This window comes from Danio aesculapii, chromosome 6 (genome assembly GCF_903798145.1).
Source record: "Danio aesculapii chromosome 6, fDanAes4.1, whole genome shotgun sequence".
NCBI lineage: Eukaryota > Metazoa > Chordata > Actinopteri > Cypriniformes > Danionidae > Danio > Danio aesculapii.
Window position 1 is genome coordinate 29,933,338 of NC_079440.1, and position 22,233 is coordinate 29,955,570.

Genomic DNA, 22,233 nt, shown 5'->3' on the forward strand with positions numbered 1-22,233 from the left:
TAGAACTTAATTTAGAAATAGTAATCAAGAAGCAAATCTTTGCTATCCACGAAAGAGAGAAAGTGAAAGTAAAGGCCGTTTGGAGGAGGCTCATTCTTTATCCTTGCACAGCAAGGTCAGTTTTCCACTTTCAAAGTCTGCCATGTAAATCGCAAATGCGCCATGGTGCAACGCAACTGACTCTTACAGGGAATGGGAGATGAGACTCTGATTGGTTTATTCTCAAAACACACCCATAACTCATTAAGAGAATAAGCTCAACCCTGTTAGACCATGCGCTGCAGCACAGAGCATATTTTTACGTCTTTAAAATAGCCAAAGTGGATTTGGACATGCAGTTAATGCTTTTGCGCCATGCGCTTTAGATTTTGCACCTAGATCATTAAAAAAGAGCCCCTACTCATTACGTGCATTGATATTCATTCATTCATTCATTCATTCATTCATTTTCTTTTCAGCTTAGACCCTTTATTAATCCGGGGTCGGAATGAACTGCCAACTTATCCAGCACACGTTTTTCATTGATATATTAAAGGGGAAACTAGTGTGTTTATATCTAGGACAATATTTAAAATAACAGAATATGAAATAGCAGTCAGCTTAACATGATGTTTATACTGCTAAAACTCTGTAATCTAAGTTATAAAATGCCTGTGCATGTTTATGTAAACAATAAGGTGGATACTTACATAGGGTTTGATGTCTTTGCAGTTGGACTGGATGTAGCATGATCATAACTCGTCTTTTTCGGAGAGATATTGCCATGTGTCATGTCCTTTGATGCCCCTGTTCTTTGGCAAATAATGCTGCCAGAGGCCTGGATATTGCTCTTATAGCCTACACCCATATAATTAGGGTTACTGATATCAGTGGCGAGAACTGAAGAAGACCTGTCAAAGAAGGTCAGATGGTTTATTTGTACAAACATGAATGTAATCGTTTTGAAGAATCTCAAAGGAAAATAGAAAAAATAACAACATCAGGTTATCATCTGAAATGTGCTGTGATTTATATTCATTAATGTCAAACAACTAAAACAGATGCAAAGCGTGCAAACATTTGTATTCAAAAATCGGAATTTGTATAGCACACATTTTAATTTCATTTTAAATAAAAAAATAATAATAATAAATAAAAATGTATAGCAAATGTTTAAAAAAAACTACTATATATTTTTTTATTTTCTTAATATAAAAATATGTTTATATTTTATTTATTTATTATTTTATTATTTATTTTATCATTTATTAAAAATATATTTGACATTTAAAGTAAATGTCTATTAATGAAAGGTACTATAATTTTTATTATTGTTTTCTTGATATATTTTGATAGTTTATTTCTTATTTTATTATTTACTTTATTATTTATAAAAATCTGTTTGACATTTAAAGTAAATGTTTATTAATGAAAGCTACTATAATTTTTATTATTATTTATGTTTTACTATTATTATAAATATATTTTTATATTTTATTTATTTATTTATTTTTATTTATTTATTTATTTATTTTTTATTTATTTTTATTATTTTATGTTTATTATTTATTTATTTTACTTTGTTTTATTTTATTTATTTCCTTTTTTTTTAAATATGGTTACTTAGATTTAAAAAGGCATACATAAGTAACAATACTTTTGGATATTACCACGTGATAAAATAACACATGTAAATTATAAAGGAGTACTGAAATATTTTACATTTTGGTATTATCTCCTGCTTTTCCTTTTCCAGCTCCTGGGTCATCTCCGACTTTAATGAAATCTAAAACAGAAAAAAGAGAGATTATTTTAAGAAAAAGGACATAGCCTCAATACTCTGAGAAGAAACACATATTACAGCTTTGTTCTAGCTGTAACTATGGAAGCTTATTTCCACCAATAAAAATAAAGGTAACAGCATGTTTTATCTTCTCATTCAATCTTTCCTTATTACTGTTTTATACCTCAGACATTTGTTCTCAGAACTTGCTATTCTAACAGTATTACAGTATATACAACCATAATTCTGAAGAAAAATGTTTTACAGAAACAAACTCAAATTGAAAAAAATCAATCAAACTCTCAAATGCAAGAAATTAATATTATTTATATTTATATGAGGGCAGAAACAGGGTTCCATATGGTATGTAACAGGCATTGCTGTACAAACTGTGCACTCACCATACAGTTTCTCTGTCTGTTTTCCTTCAGATTTGGGCAGTTGAATGGCTCCTGTTAGCCAGCCTGTGCACTCACCATGGTGTGTAAGTTTGATGCTGAATTCAGTGTAAGAGCTTTCAGCAGAACGTAGCGCCACACAGCCTTCACCTAGAGACAGAGAACACACAACATAACTGTGTTTACATATATAAGACTATTCTAATACTAATCACCAGTCAAAATTTCAGTTTCGAGAAATCCAAATCTGACAAAATGGCACTAATTACTATTACTACTAATTACGATATTTCTTGAACATTCCAGTTTTGGTGCATCTTAACACTTTATTAGTTTTACTAATGAAGTTTAAAACATAATATTAACCTTAATCAGAAATCGATGTGCTTGTAAATTGTAAACATGGTCAATGAGCTCCGTGGCATATTACCTTGATGACATGTATACTCATTTCTATGCACTAAAGTTTTGCATGTTAGAATATTCCTATATTAATCAGAAAATTTGCTTGCTTCAATTATGTAAGCAACTTGTATATGCATTATATAACCAGGTGAAGTCAACATTTCAGCAGAAATGCATATCCAAACAACAGCTGGCATATCCCTGTGTTAAAGGATTATTTCACCCCCTAAAAACAATAAAATTCTCTAAATAATCAATCACCTTCATGTCATTTCAATTCCTCTTTGTTCGTCTTCGCAACTCAAATAAAGATATTTTAGCTGAAATCTGAGAGCTCTCTCATCCTCCATAGACATGCTCCTGATACATTCAAAGTCCATAAAAGGGATTCAAAAACATAATCCAAACATTCTATATGACTTCAGTGGATCAACTGTAATTACACAAAGCTTTTATGCACCTCAAAAAACTGTAAAATTATTTGTTTACCTATATCTTCAGGGAGCACACATACTACAGGTAGTTGTATGTCAGCAGTGCAACACACAAGTATAGTATTGCCTGTAGTAAACACACACCTTAATCTAATGCTGGAGACATATGTGGGAAACAAGGTCTTTTTTGGTGCACAAAATTGTTCATGAAGCTTTGTATGAAGTTGAACTGCTGAAGTCACATGTACTGTTTCAACAATGTTTTTGGTTCCTTTTGTGAATGTCTCTGGACCATTACTGTCTATGGAGGATAAGGGAGCTCTCTGGTTTAATGTGAAATATCTTAATTTATGTTTCTAAGATGAATAGGGTGAGTAATTAATAACAGATTTTTTTTGCCTAACTCTGCTAAACATCTTATTTATAATAATCAACATTTAAATTATCTTTTTTAATTTATTTTGAAATGCTTTAATTACATGTTAATGTAATCATCCTGTCCATTTGCTGTACTGCAAAAGATTACTGTACTGTTAGCAGGTCCATTTCTCTACTGGTTAACTATCAATTCTAATGTAGGCTGTGATATTTAAACGGTGCTCCAATGGTTACAAGGTTACTAGGGACAGTCTACAAAGTACACCTATTCTACTCTTTGTTCATGTAAATATCTGAGCACATGAACAAAGAGTAGAATAGGTGTAACTTATAAAATGGATGTTGAGAATATATTAATACCATTTGTTTGTTTTTGAGGATCGGACCCAGAAACTATGACTTGAGACGCTTTTTTAATAAACCTTACATACATTTTAAATAGAATATGGGCCTCAATCAGAAAAAGACTTGCTTGCAGATGTGGTCAGATGTGATAGAAATTTCAACGTTCACTTATTTTTGATAAACTTACCATATGACTCATCAGAATCTGTGGATTTAATGCAGATGAGGATGTGCTGATCAAGGAGGTATTCTGGATCTGCAATGATGGGTGTGAGCTGCAAAATCATTTCACAAAGATGATGTAAACATGGTGGCTGAATTTTAATTCATAGTATTTTGGTGTCCATTAGTTCGTTAAAGCGATAGCTCACCAAAAAAGGAACATTTACTCACTATTTACTCACTCTCATGTGGTTTCAAACCTTTATGAGTTTCTTTCTTTGCTGAGCACAAAAAATGGTTATTGAAGAAAGATGAAAACCTTTAATCATTGACTTCCACAGCAGCAGAAACAAATACTATGAAAGTCAATGGTTACAGGTTTCCAGCTTTCTTCAAAATATCTTCTTTTGCGTTCAGCAGGTTTGGAACAAGTGGAGGGTGAGTAAATGATGACAATGTTCAGTTTTGGGTGAACAATCCCTTTAAATACAGTTTTTACCTCAACTTGTCCTGCAAATCGCACTTTTATCGAGCCCTCCTTCATCTCTTGGTTTTCACCATCAGGACTCCTCACAAACTCTACAAAATGAATAGGAAGAATTTAAAGAACTGCCCTTTTTTTGAAGAAGCTTGCGTGATTCCAAAAATCAAAAAGAGGGGTGTTTCATGAGACATTTGGTGATTATTTTATAATTGAAAGGAAAATGTATATAGCTCCTCACTCTCCAAGCAGCTTGAGTGATACTCGATGAAGAACTTGGTCTTTGATTTAGTACAAAGGACAGCCACACAATTCAAGATTTTAATAGCACCCTGAGCATCCTTTGAAAGATCTGCAAAAAGCAAAAACAGCTTAGTGAAATTATGAACAATACATTTGTCCAGTTTGCTACACCAAATAAAGGATTGTTTTCAATGTGAAATATTTACGATACCATTCTTTGAAACAAACTGAGAGGTCACGCCAACGTCAAAAGTGGCAAATACAGGCGAGTGGTCACTTGTCATGATATCATTGGTGCATCCTAAAATATCAGAGATTAATGGGGGTTAAAACAATGATGTTGTATATGCATTCATTCTGGGTGTGTTCACATTTGACAGTTTTTATTCCCTCTGTTAAAATGAACTACAGTATAATTGCTCCATCTGAACAAGTGTGAATGATGCTGTACAGAATTAGGTTCCAATCAAACAACAGGGCCTTAAAGGGAAAGCTCACCAAAAAATGAAAATTTATTCTTCATTTATTAAACCATTGAACATGTAGATTTGATTTAATAGATCATTAAAGAAATGTTTTGGCTGAATCTGTGGTTCTTTGTGATTCATATAATGCAAGTCAGTGGTTACCCATTTTTTAGATTAAAAATAAATACATATAAAAAAGTATGGCAAGCTTCTGATTACTCGATGACATATGCACAATCGGCAGGTGTGGAGATGCTGTTAAACATTGAGAATGGATGTTTTTTAAATGGGTCTTATCTGTGATTGCACAAATATGCAGCAACTGCTAAAGATTACTCTCGAAGGCATGACTTGTTTCATTTTAATCTAAAAAACAGTGCCCATTGACTACAATTATATGAATAACCAAGGACAATGAATTCAGATAAAATCTCCTTTAATGTTCTACTGAACAAAAAAAGGCACTTATATCTTGGATGAGTAAATGTTTGGGTGAACTAACCCTTTAACAGCTGAAAAGTTGGGTCTCGGTTCTTTTACAAATGAACTGCAGTTAAGACAGCTCATTCTGTTGTTGAAAGGCTTAATGAAACTTTATGTTAAAAATTGTGGAAGTAAGAGCAAGACACAGGTAGTCTTTAATCATGGCAGCCAGAAGTCTCCTGAACTGCAGTTTTTGACTGAAATATGAACGCATCAATGTCTCTATGTTTCTTGTATGCCTAGTTAGTTAGTTAGTTAGTTAGTTATTTAGTAAGCAAGTAGATAGGTAAGTTTTTCTTTTCTCTTTCTTTCTTTCTTTCTCTTTCTTTCTTTCTTTCTTTCTTTCGTTCATGTGTGTGATGAAGGAACTACTGGTGCTGTTTTGGCTTCTTTACACATTTTATAAGCTCACTTCACTAGTTCTCAAGTGATAAAATAACATCACGTATTTGCTCAAGCACTGTTTCAGATGTTTGAACCATGACCAAATGTGTCAATTTTAACATAATGCATCAGTATTTATTCATCCGTTCGTTTTCCTTCAGCTTAGTCCCTTTAATTATCAGGGGTCGCTTATCCAGCATGTGTTTTACACAGCGGATGCCCTTCCAGCTGCAACCCTAGTACTGGGAATCATCTATACACACTCATTCACACACATACACTATTGTTGATTTAGTTTATTCAAATCACCTATACTGCATGTCATTGGACTGTGGGGGAAACCTGAGCACCTGGAGGAAACCCACGCGAACACAGGGAGAACATGCAAACTAAATACAGAAAAGTCAACTGACCCAGCCGGGACTCAAACCAGTGACCTTCTTGCTGTGAGGTGACAGTGCTAACCACTGAGCCACCATGACGGCATATTTGGTTCATATATGTTTAACTAAGGTAGGATATAGCAAAATTGGACATGCCTGGTTTAAATAAACAGGTTGTGATGACATAATGTAACCATAAAAAGGACCTAGTGCAGTATAAATGTTTTTTTTTTTACCATCACAGTTCGATAAAGGTGTCCTAAATGTGTCTTCTTGTAGCAGATCTTCATTTGTGTGTGTGATAGAGGAACTCCTGCTGCTGTTTTGGCTTCTTTACACATTTTATAAGCTCACTTCACTAGTTCTCAAGTGATAAAAAACAACACATATTTGCTAAAGCATATTTAGCTCGGCCCTCAGCACTGTTTCAGATGTTTGAACCATGACCAAATGTGTCAATTTTGACATGCATCAGTATTTATAGTCAAGCTTTACCAAACGACAAATGTAAACACACCCTTGGAAATGTGCATTTCATATTCAATAGACTAACCATATGAGTTGCAAACCACATGCACCCAAGGGTAGGACTTGCGAAGCACACGATCACACCACGAGGGCAAGTTGTATTTTGTCTGTGAGATAATATATTTATATAAAAAGGATTTTCAGTATTAAATACGTGTACAAAATCTAGTTTTACAATGCATCTGCTCTATGGGGAAGGTTGTTCAAATGTGTGGTGGCTTTCACACTGTACCCCTGTGGCCTTGGCTTTAGTGTAGGCATATCTCTCCCGTGTGTCTCTCTCAAAACGATAAGTGGGGGCAAATGTAATCTCCTCCTCCACTGTAATGAAAAAAAAACACACACACAACAAGGATTAAAAGATACACCTGATTAGCACATGTTTATATAGACAGACAAACCACATTTTTAGCATGGAGTTGGCACTAAATGGTCTTGTTATAGGGACTTTAAGAAATTTGATAAGATATGCAAGTTATGCTAAGGCAAAATGATTAGCCTTCCTTTGATTTTTTTTTATTGCTTTCAAATATTTCTCAAGTAATGTTTAAAGGAGCAATGAAATGTTTACAGTATTTCCTGGGAGAATGTCTTTTAGTTTGGCAAAAATGCTAATTCATACAGACTAGCCACTAAATCAAAAAGTTATGAATTGGCATGAAATAGCATTGGTTTTTCAGTTGTTTTTAGTGTCCTGGCTTATTTTTATGTGCTTCTTTGCAAAAAAATTCAAGACCTCATACACTTTAACAATGTATAGAATTTGTAAACAAATACGTACTGCAATGTGTCCCCATGCAATATGCAGTCTTTAAAATGCAATCTCCATATCTATGACTTCTTAATGAAAATTCTCCACTTTAACAGCATGAAGTTCTACATTTTTAAAACTGGTTCTAAGTTTATATATATATATATATATATATATATATATATATATATATATATATATATATATATATATATATATATATATATATACAGTTGAAGTCCGAATTATTAGCCCCCCCTTTGATTTTTTTTTTTCTTTTTTAAATTTCCCAGATTATGTTTAACAGAGCAAGGAAATTTTCACAGTATGTCTGATAATATTTTTTCTTCTAGAGAAAGTCTTATTTTTTTATTTCGGCTAGAATATAAAAAAACCCCTTTAAGCTATATATTTTTTGATAGTCTACAGCAGTGGTTCCCAACATTTTTTTTTTTGCCTGAGACCCCCTTTTCCGCTGGAAAATATTGTAAGACCCCCTTCCACATTTAATGATATTATCGCTCATATAAGTTTGCAGTAGGTATGATAAAAAAATTCAAACAAACGGTATATTTATTAATATATCTATATGTTTATGCACAAATAATAGCCTAATCTAAAGTATAAAAGCAAAACATTAGTAGGCCATTTGTTTTGGGTACACCTAGCGGTATTTGGGATGAGTTGTCGGCAAATGTCTTATTATTTTGGCCAGCCTCATGCATTCGTTAGCAAGAACTTTGGCGCAGATAATGCACTTTGGCTGGGTCAAGGACTCTTTGCTTCGAGAAAATAGAATAAAACCACAATTCAGGCAACTTTTTTTGGTCTTTCATGTTTTCAGCAATGCTAGCGCTGTGACTCGAAATGTTTGGAGCTTCCTCACCTGGGTCCAGTATGCTTGGGTCATTACTATTAGAAAGCGAACCAGTGAGAATCTTTTTTGTGAAGGACCAATTACAAATTTGTCCATTTTTTGGTCAGCCAGGGGATGAAATAAACTAAGCCAACATGATCGATCTCCTAATCCTCCACTGCTAAAAAATGTAAAAAAAAAAAATATATGACGCAATCCCGCCCCCCCCCCCCCTCCCCCCCACAGAGGTCTGGGGTCCAACCACCTCCAACTCACACCTGCTTAAAACTACGTTCACACCAGACAAAAGAAGTGTCAAGTGTGAGTGATTTACATGTTAAGTCAATGCAAACACGCAAATAGACATCCTGCGGCACAATACGTGCGAATGAGGCTCCGTGAATGACAAGATTTGCGCGAATGAAGCGATGTAAGTTGAGCGTTTTGCACGATTGAATTGCTCGAGTTGGAAAATCTAAACTTTAGTGGACATTCGTGCCGCGTTAACCAATCAGGAGCTTTCTCTTGTAGGGCTGTGATTATGACAAAGCGCCTGTTGTTGGTGTTCCGTGGGGAAATCCTCCTGCCAACAATGGACAACAGTTCATCAAACTGGGCTCGGCTCAGTCAGAAGCACTGATGACAGCTTCTATCATCCAGATGTAGTTTCTGAAGGAGTTTATAAGCTCACAGAGCTGGGTGCACCTCAGAATGGATCTAGTGGACTCAGGCACGGCTCCAAACGAATCGACGCTGTTTATCTTCCTAAAGCACATAAACACAACTATTCTCTCAATAAAATCCATGTTAGCCATTTAGCAACGAAGCTAGAGTCACCAGGCAGACATAAACTCTGCCCATGACGCGAATCTGCATCTGTTGTGAAGTGAATTTGACGCGCGAATGAAACAAGTAAACACAAAATGTTCACGCGTCTATTCATACACGATTTATCTGCGCGTACCTTGTCTGGTGTGAACACAGCATAATAATCTCTAGTTGTTTTGAACACCTTGAATAGTTAGATCAGCTTTGCTTGATTAGGGTTGGAGCAAAACAGAGCTGCGGCCCTCCAGGAATCCAGTTTGAGACCTATGCTGTAAACATGCATGGTGTCATTATTGTGTGCTTGTGATCAGATCTACAGGAGTTTGGGTTGGATTTTAAAAGTCCATTCAAATCAAAATTTACAATGTTTATTTTGCTGGTGCACACATTTTTTTCTTTATGTGAACAATTAATACACTGTTAAACCCAACAGTCAACTTAATCAAATAAAATGAGTGTAGTTAACTCAAAATTGACTGAAAGTTAATTCTGGTCATTTAAAAAGAGTTTTGAACTCAGTGTTGAAGGTAATGAGTTAATTAAATACCTCATTACTTTAACTTAAATGGAGTAAGTTCACAGTACTCATATAGATTAGTTTTCAACTCAAATAGTTTGTTGAAATCGGTTTCCTCAAACGGTTTGAGTTGCCTTAACTTATTGGCTTTTACAGTACTCGGTTTGAGTTCTCTTCATTTATCGTGTTTTACTGTGTTCAAATTGCTTCGTTTACTCATATGGATTAAGTTCACAGTACTCCTTAGGATTAGTTTTTGAACTTAAATGGTTTGTTGCCATCAGTTTCCTCAAATGGTTTGAGTTACCTTAGCTTTTTGAGTTTTACAGTGTATGTGAAAGTTAATCCACTGATAAAAAAGTTGTTGGTAATCTTCAAGCAAATGTTGACAATTTGCTTCAGTTTTTGGAGCAGCGGTTTTTCGTCAGTTTGATGGCTTCATTCACAATATTCTTAACCATACCCCTCTTACTGTTTGCTAGGAGGGAATGATGCACAAAAAGAAAGCTCCACCCCTAATCAATATTCTACTTCAGATGGAAGTAAATCAACATACTGAAAGAAATGTCCTAACAAGTTCCTCTTTATGCATTCACTGGGACATTTTGGCCTAATTTTTCACATCAGTGGAAGTTGATTTGTTTTATTTTTTTTGCAGTTTAAAATTTTAGCTGGCCCTGTTAGCTTGGACCAGAGATGGACATTGAGTAAGTTTACTGAGACTGTTACTAGCCAAAAATGGTGATGGAAATGGTTATTTGACGCTACGAAAACAATGGTTTAGTGTCATGACCAAGTGGCTGTGATTGGATTTACTGAAATTGCCAGAATTTGGATACTGTGCCACTCATGACCACCACTGCGCATTTAATTGAATTCGGGTCAAATTAAACAGAGAAAAAGTTGACTTCATCTTTCTATTGCTGAAGAATATTTGTCTGTCTATTTGAACTAAAGATGAACATTGAATATGTGTAGATGAGTAAAACATAATGGAAATAATGAACATAATAGGAACATTATGCACAAACTGTATTTTGATTTGATAGCTTACGAATAGATATTCATTGTACATATTAACCATGGTCAGAACTGTGGATCGGTTTAGTGAACTGAAGTCAGTGAAAGGTAGCTGAGCTCTTACCATATTCTAAGAAGACTTTATCCTCTCCTCTCTCTATGTTCAGCTGATCTCGAGCCAGCAGCTCCTGATACTGTTGCTGTTTGATCTTCATCACAATGTTCTCTGCTTCCTGCAAAGAGCAAACAAATATGCAAAGGTTTCTTCTTTTCCTGTCAGTTGGTTGTCAGGAGCTGCTGTACGTGACAGTTCTCATCTTAATAGAGGAACTGCCTGTTCTGAATACGACTAACCACTCTAAACCATAAAGACATTTCTTGCCGCAAGGCATCAAAGTGTGGGTAACTGACTCAAAGCACGATCATGTCCTTTCTTTTTTTCTTTTCTTTTGATCAACATTAAGATTATAAGTACATTTGTTAGAGTATTTTTTCATCTTTGTAAATATTAATAAAAATGTATTGTTCATTGTTAGTCCATCTAAACTCAAGTCTATGGGAAAAATGAACAGATGTAACTTTTAATTGTAATAATTTATTAATAAATATTGCAATTAATCAGAGATGATTTAGATATTTTTTTATAGAGAATTGCAATGAAACTCATTGCAAACACATGCTATTTTGATGTCTGCATTAAATTAAATTTATGAACGTGAATTTATATAAAATGTATTATCAATGTACTTTCACTGATAAAAAAAAAAAAAAAACGTTTTCCTAACAAATGTAAAACCTTGTTTAAAGAATTTATAAAAATCCATTTATTCATAATCAATTTTAAAGAAAATTTGAAAGGATTTTTTTGGGTAAAAACATTGGGTAAAAACAAATGGGTAAAAACATTTTTTTATACACAATTTATACAAATAAATGTACTTATTTATATATCTATTTGCATTTGACATGCATTAAATACACTTTTCATTCGAGTAATTCTAAATATATACACTCACCGGCCACTTTATTAGGTACACCTTACCAGTACCGGGTTTGCCTTCAGAACTATCTTAATCCTTTGTGGCATAGATTCGACAAGGTGCTGGAAAATTCCTCAGAGATTTTGGTCTATATTGACATGATAGCATCATGCAGTTGCTGCAGATTTGTCAGCTGCAAATCCACAATGCGAATCTCCCGTTCCACCACATCTCAAAGGTGCTCTATTGGATTGAGACCTGGTGACTGTGGAGGCCATTTGAGTACAGTGAATTTATTTTCATGTTCAAGAAACCAGTCTGAGATGATTTGCGCCTTATGACATGGCACATTATCCTGCTGGAAGTGGGAAGTGCCATCAAAAGATGGGAACAATGTGTTCACAAATGGATAGACATGGTTAGCAACAATACTCAGGTAGGCTGTGGCATTGACACAATGCTCAATTGTTACTAATGGGCAAAAGTGTGCCAAGAAAATATCCCCCACACCATTTCACCACCACCCGCCTAAACCATTGATACAAGGCAGGATGGATCCATGCTTTCAAGTTGTTGACGCCAATCTCATCAGACCAGGCAACGTTTTTCCAATCTTCTTTTGTCCAATTTTAGTGAGTGTGTGAATTGTAGCCTCAGTTTCCTGTTCTTAGCTGACAGAAGTGGCACCCGGTGTGGTTTTCTACTGCTATAGCCCATCCGCCTCAAGGTTGGATGTGTTGTGTGTTCAGAGATGCTCCTCTGCATAACTCTGTTGTAACAAATGGTTATTTGAGGAACTGTTGCCTTTTTATCAGCTCGAACCAGTCTCTTTTTCATCAACACGTCATTTGCTCCTACAGAACTGCTGCTCACTGGATATTTTCTCTCTTTTGGACCATTCTCTGTAAACCATTAAGATGGCTGTGCGTGAAAATCCCAGTAGATCAGCAGTTTCTGAAATGTCCAGAGCAGCCTGTCTGGTAAAAACAACCATGGCACGTTCGAAGTCACTTAATCACCTTTTTTCCCATTCTGATGCTCGGTTTGAACTGCAGCAGATCGCCCTGACCATGTCAACATGCCTAAATGCGTTGAGTTGCTGCTATATGATTGGCTGATTAGAAATTTGCATCAACAAGCAGTTGGACAGGTGTACCTAACAAAGTGGCCAGTAAGTGTATTTTAATAATACAAAAAGTTCACATCTACAAACTTATCTATGTCTTTGAAAGTTTTTAAATGTAACTTATGTAAGATTTAAAGGAATATGTAAATGCTAAATATTTACAGCATGTATGAGTATATACACATTCTTGTTGACATACGTTTGATGGAAGGTCAACCCTATAATTCAGATCCCCCAGCCAGAAGAGGTGTGTGAAGCGATGTGTGATGTCAAAAGGATTAACTTTCTTATCGCCCAGATTTAGAAAGCGCAGAATACTAACGTAGTTCTGGTTTCGCCTAGAAAAAGTACAGTAATCCGTTAATGAATGTGCAACAGTGCGGATTTTGTATTGTACTTTTATTATTACTCACATAAGTTAATTTGTTATTTGTGACACTGCCAGATTTTGGGGTTGTGGCTTACCTCAGTTTCTTTTCACTTCCTGAGGTCAGGTGACTGTTGACAAATCCAAAGGAGGTTCTGTTAAACATAAAAGAGACCCCCACTGCTCCTTTATTTCCTACAAACACACACACACAAATAAATAATTAGCTTTTTATATAAAAAGTGATATGTGGCTAGCGTTACATTTTAAACAAGCCTTTTAGCATGTAATCTATTTAATCCTTACTAGTACCTACTGAAAAGACACTAGAACCTATTTAATAAGTACTTTGATCTATTTAATATATTTAGGTATGAGTATCTAATAAATAAGAACTAGGGACTAATGAAAAACCTAATATGTGAAATAGGAACTAAGATCTTTTTATATGTATATAATAAATATTGGTAACACTTTATTATAAAGGTGTGCTTACACATGTTCCATGTACTTACTAATGTACAATTAATACTGCGTCATTATGTGTAACTAACCCTAAACCTAACCACATAGTCAGTACATGTCAGTAATAATACACAGTAGGTATATGAATGTCGCAACGATGACACCTTAAAATAAAGTGTACCCTAAATAAGTACTAGAATCTAAGACTAACTACTAGCATCTAAAAATAAGTACCAACCACCTAATATACCAAGAATGTATGTAGTCACATATTAAATACATACTAGTCAAAACTAAATAGTTGATAGAAGTCAATAGAATTTTTAAAAACACTTTTACTAGTGACAAAAATAGTGACTAGTAGTTAATAAAGTGTTAGTATCTACTGAATATGTACTACTATCTGTTTAATACTAGTTTCTACTTAATTAATGCTAGTATCTAATAAGTACTGATGCCTAGAAAATAAATATTAGTATCTAATAAAAATTTACCAGTATCTAAAGAAGTACCCATGTCTATTTAAGAAGTAATCAACTTGAATCAACTTATCAACAAGTAATAGTTGTTATAGTTATATACAACTTATCTACAAGTATCTATCAAGGAATCAACTTATCTACACAAAACATTGCACTTCTTATAAAATCACAGTTAACCATACCACAGTTCAGACTACTTCAGCATTACATCAGATTTACTGCTTTCCACAACCACACTGCCATCCTCCCAACCTGTCTCTTTTAGACGCAGCCTGCGCGCTCTGTTCTACACAAACTTCCCCTGTACCGTCACATCCTCTCTTCCCACACACACCCAGTTCTCACTTCTCAATGTTAATAGTGCAACAGAAAATTTCTGGTTCACTTTAACATCCTGTCTAGATGAGATCTGTCCTCTCGCCACCAGGTCAATGTTCTCTTCGCCCTCTAACCCATGGCTTTCAGATGTTCTTAGAGATGGCAACTATCAAGCCAAGCTGGCATCATTTGACAGCTCTTCAGACCCCCGCAAACTATTCAGGACACTGTATACCCTGCTCTGTCATCCTCCACCAACTCTGTATCAGCTGATGATTTAGGCTCCTTTTTTACACAAAAAACACTCAAATTAGCAGTTTATCACAAATCTCCATCAAACAACACCCTTTGAAGAAAATTCATCTTCTTCCTTCTCCCTCCTTATAGAGGTAGTTATAGAAGTATCCAAACCTTTCCCCTCTGCAGATCCTACCCACAACCTGCCCTCTGGCCCCAATTCCCTCCCACATACCATTTACCTGGCCACAATGCCGGTGTTCTGTCGATTTGTTCTACCTTGGCAGATTGTCCTACTTCCTATTCAACAAGTAGGCAGCACATTTTGATGACGTAATATGCTCCCCATCAGATTCAGTGTAAATTTTAATGTGGAGTACTGTGATATGAAGCTGTTATATTGCCCTAACCGTCCTAATCCCTAACCTCAACCTCAGAACCATTCAAATACAGTGTTTGTAGCATAATCTGATGGGTAGGATAAAATGTCAGGTCATCGGCCACAATGCACATCATTAAAACCTCACTCCACATTGGCACATTCCCAACCACTTTCAACCAGAACCGGGTACCCCCTGCTCAAACAAAATCAAAAGTTAAACATTTCAGACCGGTCTCGCTGAAAGGGCTGTTTTCAACCAAATTTTCACATTTTTAAAGGTGCTGTATGTAAGTTTGACACCCAGTGGTTGAACTAGGTTTTGCATTGCTGGATCAAAAAAACGCAAATGCAAGTTGCCAGATTCAGGAGCAGGAGCAATTCTAATGATTGAGCCTAAAGACTGATTTAAATCATGTTCTATATAAACGCAACGGCACACAATAGAAGGAATATTTTCCGTATTAAAAGGCGGTTGTTCCAACCAACACCTCAAATTGATATATTTCTTGCAGCTGAGCAACAGGATGAACAGACAATGATCACCTCAGGTACATCTCATGCGCTTTATGTAGAGTTAAATGCCAAGAATGTGAGTTTGAATGCCATTTTACGTGACATTTATTGCCACACTTCTGAAAGCAGCAGCAGATAATTTACCTCAGATCTTGAAAATAAAATAAACTGTTTGAACTTGAACTTTAGAACTGTGACTTCAGCATCTACATTTAATAATGTTAAAGAGTTTAAAAACCTTTCCGTTTCGTGAGTGTGTGCATATTCTGTGCTTCTGAATGGCTGTATTTAAATTTCTGTGTATGTTTCGTCTGGTGCAAACAGCCAAATTGCTTATCACTGCAAATCTTGTCATAGCATGTTGTTAGGACACATTGTTACAAGGTAACTTGCTCAACTAATGTTTACATTCCGTAATATTTATATTATTTGCTAATTAATAACCTCATGTAAACTCTGAATCTGCGTCTCATTTTGGAGTCTGCTACTGTCCACCGGAGGTCACACTTCAGTCACAGACGCATGCTTTGAGAGCCTTTCTGAATAAATAAATGAAATATGCTGTTTTCCAACAAGGCAACCTGGGATGCTGAAATATAATTGGCTAAACTGGCAGTGGGCAGGTTAAAACAACCAAAACAAAGACAGTCGTTCCGCCACGTAACTTGCATTTTCAAAGCGGAATATTGTTTTTCAGATTAAACAAGAATGTTTACTTAGCATGTTTCTTAAATATCTGCAAACATATTATGCTATTTTTATGCTTTAGAAGAGTAGAAAACATAACATACTAGGCATGGGCCGGTATAAGATTCTGACAGTGTGATAACCATGGATAAAAATATCACGGTTTCATGGTATAGTGATTACTGCTCTAAAATATCTCATTTTTTAATATCTGGGTGAAAAACAAAAACCTTTTCCCCCTTTGAAAACAATATATTTTATATTTTGAAAGATTTAAAGTATTTTGAAGCAGTAAACCTGTCAGGCTAAATAATTCGAATAAATCATTGACTTCTGCTGTCTTTATTAATTTCAAAAAACAGATTTTTTTACAATTTAAAATGTCATCTTTATACATTTTTTTCTACTGAAGATACTGTTGTCCTAAAAAAAAATAATGTAAATAAAAAATCTTAAACATACCTTAGGAACGGTATTACAGAAAATTTTGACGGTTTTAAAACCTTAACTTTTCCAAACCGCGGTATACCCTGAAAACGTCCCATGTCTATTACATACAGCATCTTTAACACACAATAACCTTCTGGATGCCGACCAGTCACGCTTCAAATGTGGACACACTGAGACTGCAATACTCTTTGTCACTGAAGCCCTGCAGATTGCCAAAGCAGGTTCGAAATCATTGTTTCGCTGCTTTTGATTCAGTGAATCATCAGATTCTACAGCCAACCATCACCTCAATGGACATCACTGGAACCCCACTCTGCAGGCTGGAGTCTTACCTCACCGGCAGATCATTCAGAGCTGCCTGGAGAGGAGACTATTTTCTGTTTACACCACATCACTGCGAACCATCATCCAATCATATGGTTTCTTTTTTCACTGTTATGCCAACGATGGAGAGCTCTATCTTTCATTTTATCCCAATGAATCAATGGTAGCTGCAAGGATCTCACAATGCCTGGAGGATCACTTGGTTGGATGAAAAACCATTCCCTACAGCCTAATCTGGCTAAAACAGAACTTCTCATCTTCCATGCAACTCCACGCACTCAACACAATTTCTCAGTTTAACTGCTATAATCTTCTATTAACCCATGGAATTCAGTAAGGAACTGGATGATCAGCTGTCCTTCAAAGAGCACATTGCTAACACAGCTCGATCATGCAGGTTTGCATTTTTCAAAATCAGAAAAATCAGATCCTTTCTTAAAGATCATGCTGCACAACTCTTAACATTTCAAGGCTGGACTATTACCTTGTAGCTAGACTCACATCTTGCACCCCTAAACCTCTACAGATGATCCAGAACGCTGCTGCTCTTCTGGTCTTCAAGAAAGCCTATGTAACGCCTCTCTTTATCTCTCTGCATTGGTTACCGATCGAGGCTTGTATGAAGTTCAAATCATTGCTTGCTGACAGGAGAGCCACTGGCAATGCACCCTCTTACCTCCACCTGCTCCTGAAGTGAGCGCTGCCTATGGTACCATCATTGAGAGAGGCTATAAGTCATTTTCCAAAACCTTTTTATTCAATGTTCCACGTTGGTGAAAAGATCTTTTAATTCCAACACAGACTGCTGATTCACTAGTGTCATTCAAACAACAACTGACAATCTATTCTGCAATCACCTGAACCTCTGTGAACAAAACCAGGACCCCCTCTTCTCTCCCACACCTCACCACACGACAGCCCCAAACTTACTATACCTCACACAGGTGAGTGGGCTTGACAAACCACTTGTAAAAAACACACTCTTTCATCTCTCTGACACTTTAACCCACACTTGCATACTTGCACCTGACATGTTCTTCCAAAAAACTAAAAAGTATTTATATTTTAAATTTAAATACGGTATACAATTATGAATTGTGCTTCACACAGGTGAGTAGGCTTGACAAACCACATGAAACACTCTTGGTCACACTTTATTTTGGTGGTCTGTTTGTTGAATTTAAATTATATTGCATCTATATGCCATCTCATTTTCATTAGATTATAAGCAGACTGTGAGGTTAGTGTAAATTGACATATACTTGCAAAGCTTCCTATAGTCAGTTAAATGTCTGTTGAAGGAGAACTATCAACAGATATTAAGCAAACAGTCAACTTATACTCAAATGGACCATCCAAATGAAGTTCTTTTCAAAATCAAAACTCTTTTCAAAACTTTTCTCTCCATATAAAAAACCTTACTCTAGATCCTAATTCTTTAAGCACTGCCAGTTCCTTTGTATAATAAGCACTTCTTGTGTGTAATGCTGAATGCCTCCTCTAGTGTCTGCTAAATGACTAAATGTAAATGTAAAAATAATGTAAAAGTATTAGTGTGTAATAAATAAGAATTGGGTACAAGTAACTCATTCATAGGCACTAGTATCTAAAGACTAAGTAGAGGTTATTCAATGAAGTATCCAATGAAGATTTAGTACTGATCTGAAAGAATAATAGTTTCTAAAATAACAACTACACTCTAAAACAATTCTTGCTGCCTTAAATTTTCTAGTTAAACTTTTCTAAACAACTGACTAAAATACTATGTTAAACTTAAAATTATTTAGCTGAAAACTGATAAACTTAAAGTCTGTGTGAAGCGGAAGTTGCTGAGAATTTCTTAGTATGTGAAATGGAATATTGAGTAGAGGGCTGGGCTTTCTTTTGAGAATTTGTATCTGCTGTCATCTGTTTGCACGCATAGTGTGAGAAATTAACTGCAGTTGAACTGCAGCTGAACTGAAATTAAAAACAAAATGGCCAGAATCACATATGGTGCCATGATGAACACAAACTGTTGTTGTGTGAAACACCGGAGGAAACTAGCAATTGAATGGTGACATAATGATGTTATTCAAACCATGTATTATAAGATGCAAAATGGGAATATGAAAGGAACATTCTAAAAGCAACTCATTTAAATACTTTAATCATATTATTGTCTTATTCAGATTAAGCCAAATAATTAGATTACTGATGTCCATATAAACATAGTCGATGTGAGCTAGCAAAATAAACAGTGTAAATTTTGATTTCACACAGACTTTAAAGTTATATAAAAACTGTTGTTGTCATAATTCTTTGTAATATCATTTTTACAGTGTACTAGTATGATTTATGAACTTAATATGCTTTATTTGTTTGTTTAGGGGACAACAAAATCTATAAACTAACCTAGAGCGTTGGCTATTCCAGTTTTAACACTATCAGAGAAGATGTGAGAGAAGCGGTTCTCGTGTTCCGGCTTTGCTAGAACCACAATTCTGATGCTCCACAGTGTCTGAGTTGCGATCTGTAAAAACAAACACACAAGTGTCACTGTTTAATTAGGATATTTTAAATAATAGTACAACCCCAAATCAGAAAAAGTTGGGACAGTATGGAAAATGAAAATATAAAAGTAGTGGTTTGCAAATTTACTTTGACTTGTATTTATCATTGCAGACAACATAAACACAAAATATTTTTATATAAAGTTAGTTTCATTTGTAAATATGCATCCTTTCCTGTCATTCAGACCTGCAACACATTCCAAAAAAAGTTAGGACAGGAGCAATTTAGGGCTAGTAATCAGGTAAATTGGTTAAATAATGACGTGATTTTAAACAGGTGGTGTTAACAGGTGATTGAAATCATGATTTGGTACAAAAGCAGCATCCAAGAAAGGTCTAGTCCTTTATGAGCAAAGATGGGAAGAGGATCACCGGTTTGCTATCAAATGCATAAGAAAATTATTTAAATTTATCATTTAAGAATAATGATCCTTGAAGAAACATAGGAAGACATTTGGATATTTCACCCTCAACAGAGCATAACATAATTAAAAGTATTAAGGAATCTGGAGGAATTTCAGTGCGTAAACGACAAGGGCGCAAGCAGATCCCACTGCATCAAGAATCCTCATTCATCTAGAAGCGATATCACCCCATGGGCTCAGAATTACTTTGGCAAACCTTTGTGAAGTACCAAATATGAAGTTACACAAATGCCAGTTAACAACAGTGAGCCCTATGTTAACAGTGTCCAGAAACATCGCCAACTTCTCTGGGCTCAGAGGCATCTTGGATGGACCATCACACATTGAAAACCTGCACTGTGGTCACATGAACAGAAGAAATGGACGCCATGTGCTCCGGACCAAAGAACAAAAAAATTAATTCAGACTGTTACCAGCAACAAGTTCAAAATCCGGGGTCTGTCATGGTATGGGGTTGTGCCAGTGCCCTTGGCCAATGTAAGATTTTGGAGCACAATATACCCCCTTCTTTTCTAAATATGCCCATGCATATTTCAACAAGACAATGCAAAACCGCATTCTGCACACATTACACAGTCCTGGCTGCAGAGGAAGAGGATTAAGGTGCTTGATTGGCATGTCTGCAGTCCTGACCTGTCTCTAATAGAGAATGTGTTCTCTAAAATGCAACAACAAAGACCTCGTACTGTTGCCCACCATAAGACTTGTTTGCAGGAAGAATGGGACAAAATTACACCTGAAACACTTCACGTGCCATCACTTGGTGTCTTGAGTCCCTAAATATCTTCTAAGTGTTGTGAAAAGAAATGGTAACATTACAAAGTACTAAATGCTTTACTGTTAAAACCTTTTTTGAAATGTGCTGCAAGAACCAAAATTGAAATACATGTTAACAAAAAAGAAAAATCATGAGGAACACATTTAAAAATGTGCTGTTGTATTGTCTGCAATGAAATACAAGTCAAAGTAAATTTAGAAATCACTTCTTTCTTTTTTATTTGCTATTTCCATGCTGTACTTTTGTCTGATTTGGGGTTGTGTATATATTAGCATAGCATCTGTAGTCATAGCAATAACGATCCAACATAATATGGAAATCACAAAGCACCCACATCCTTTCTAGTGTTTTTTTTTGTTACTTACTTGTTTGAAGCTAATGTTGGTTATATCTCTAAGGGCTCCTCTAATTGTCTCAATCCACTCTTTCTCACCCAGCGGGTCCTCCTGTGTCCCAATTACATAGATGTCATGTGGGATTTGATTGGCTGTGTCATCGTGGGTTTTCCCCTGACCCCTTGACTGGAACCAAGAAGTGATGTTTTGTGGTGGATTAGCATTTCCTGAAAGGACAGAAAAGGTTTTCTTAATCTATAGTTGCTGCAAACTGAATCTCTTTTAGCAAACAAATCTTGGGACTACACCCACATGTCAGAGGGTAATAAGTGTTATTACAATCAATGCAACATAAACTACTATACATTTTATTAATTCTGATGCCAATAACATGCAATTGAGAGTATGAACCATTACATTCAGTTTACTTTTAAGTGGGTTCTTTAGCGATATATTATGTGCATTTCATTTTTAATTGCTTGAGTGTGTGTTTTCACTTCTTTTTTATTAGGCTAGTTAGATTATCAACATAGTGTAGCTGCACTTTTATCACAAGATTTTGTGTTTCAGCTCCAAAAAATAGGCCATAATAGTTGTAATACTCCCAGTAATACTCCTCTATAAAGGTCTAAGCACTTTAAAAGGTTGTTTGTTATGTGACTTAAGACATCTCACCCATGTTCCAAGTGCCAACAAAGATGGTGATCATATCCGGCTCAGGTTTTCCTGAGTGCTTATTCTTCATCTGCTGAAGAAGCTGGCAAAAGCCTTCTCTCTTCTAAATAGGTGTTTTAAAAATACACATTTACACAGTGATACATTGAAATCATATACAAAAAACATGGAAACAGTACACTGAAAACCCCAATAAGTTGACTGAACTAAATTAATTGAGTAAACTTGTTGCCTCAATTTAATTGAGTAATGGAGTATGCCAAAACTTGCATATTTAAGTTTATTTAACTTGTCTGTTTTGTAGACTATACT

The 22,233-nt window shown here is 35.4% G+C and overlaps 1 protein-coding gene across 1 annotated transcript in view; it reads right to left on the bottom strand.

Moving 5' to 3' along the window:
- Positions 1 to 22,233, bottom strand: part of inpp5d (inositol polyphosphate-5-phosphatase D) — a 50,950-nt gene that overhangs the window by 6,352 nt on the left and 22,365 nt on the right. The window contains exons 11-25 of the mRNA XM_056459926.1: positions 21,922 to 22,024; positions 21,277 to 21,473; positions 19,551 to 19,668; positions 13,397 to 13,493; positions 13,131 to 13,269; positions 10,950 to 11,058; positions 7,086 to 7,174; positions 6,879 to 6,960; positions 4,820 to 4,909; positions 4,607 to 4,717; positions 4,384 to 4,463; positions 3,910 to 3,997; positions 2,164 to 2,310; positions 1,702 to 1,765; positions 690 to 890 (exon numbers count right to left, since the gene is read on the bottom strand). Coding sequence (XP_056315901.1) covers positions 690 to 890; positions 1,702 to 1,765; positions 2,164 to 2,310; positions 3,910 to 3,997; positions 4,384 to 4,463; positions 4,607 to 4,717; positions 4,820 to 4,909; positions 6,879 to 6,960; positions 7,086 to 7,174; positions 10,950 to 11,058; positions 13,131 to 13,269; positions 13,397 to 13,493; positions 19,551 to 19,668; positions 21,277 to 21,473; positions 21,922 to 22,024 — 1,715 coding nt within the window. The remainder of the gene's footprint in view (positions 1 to 689; positions 891 to 1,701; positions 1,766 to 2,163; positions 2,311 to 3,909; positions 3,998 to 4,383; positions 4,464 to 4,606; positions 4,718 to 4,819; positions 4,910 to 6,878; positions 6,961 to 7,085; positions 7,175 to 10,949; positions 11,059 to 13,130; positions 13,270 to 13,396; positions 13,494 to 19,550; positions 19,669 to 21,276; positions 21,474 to 21,921; positions 22,025 to 22,233) is intronic.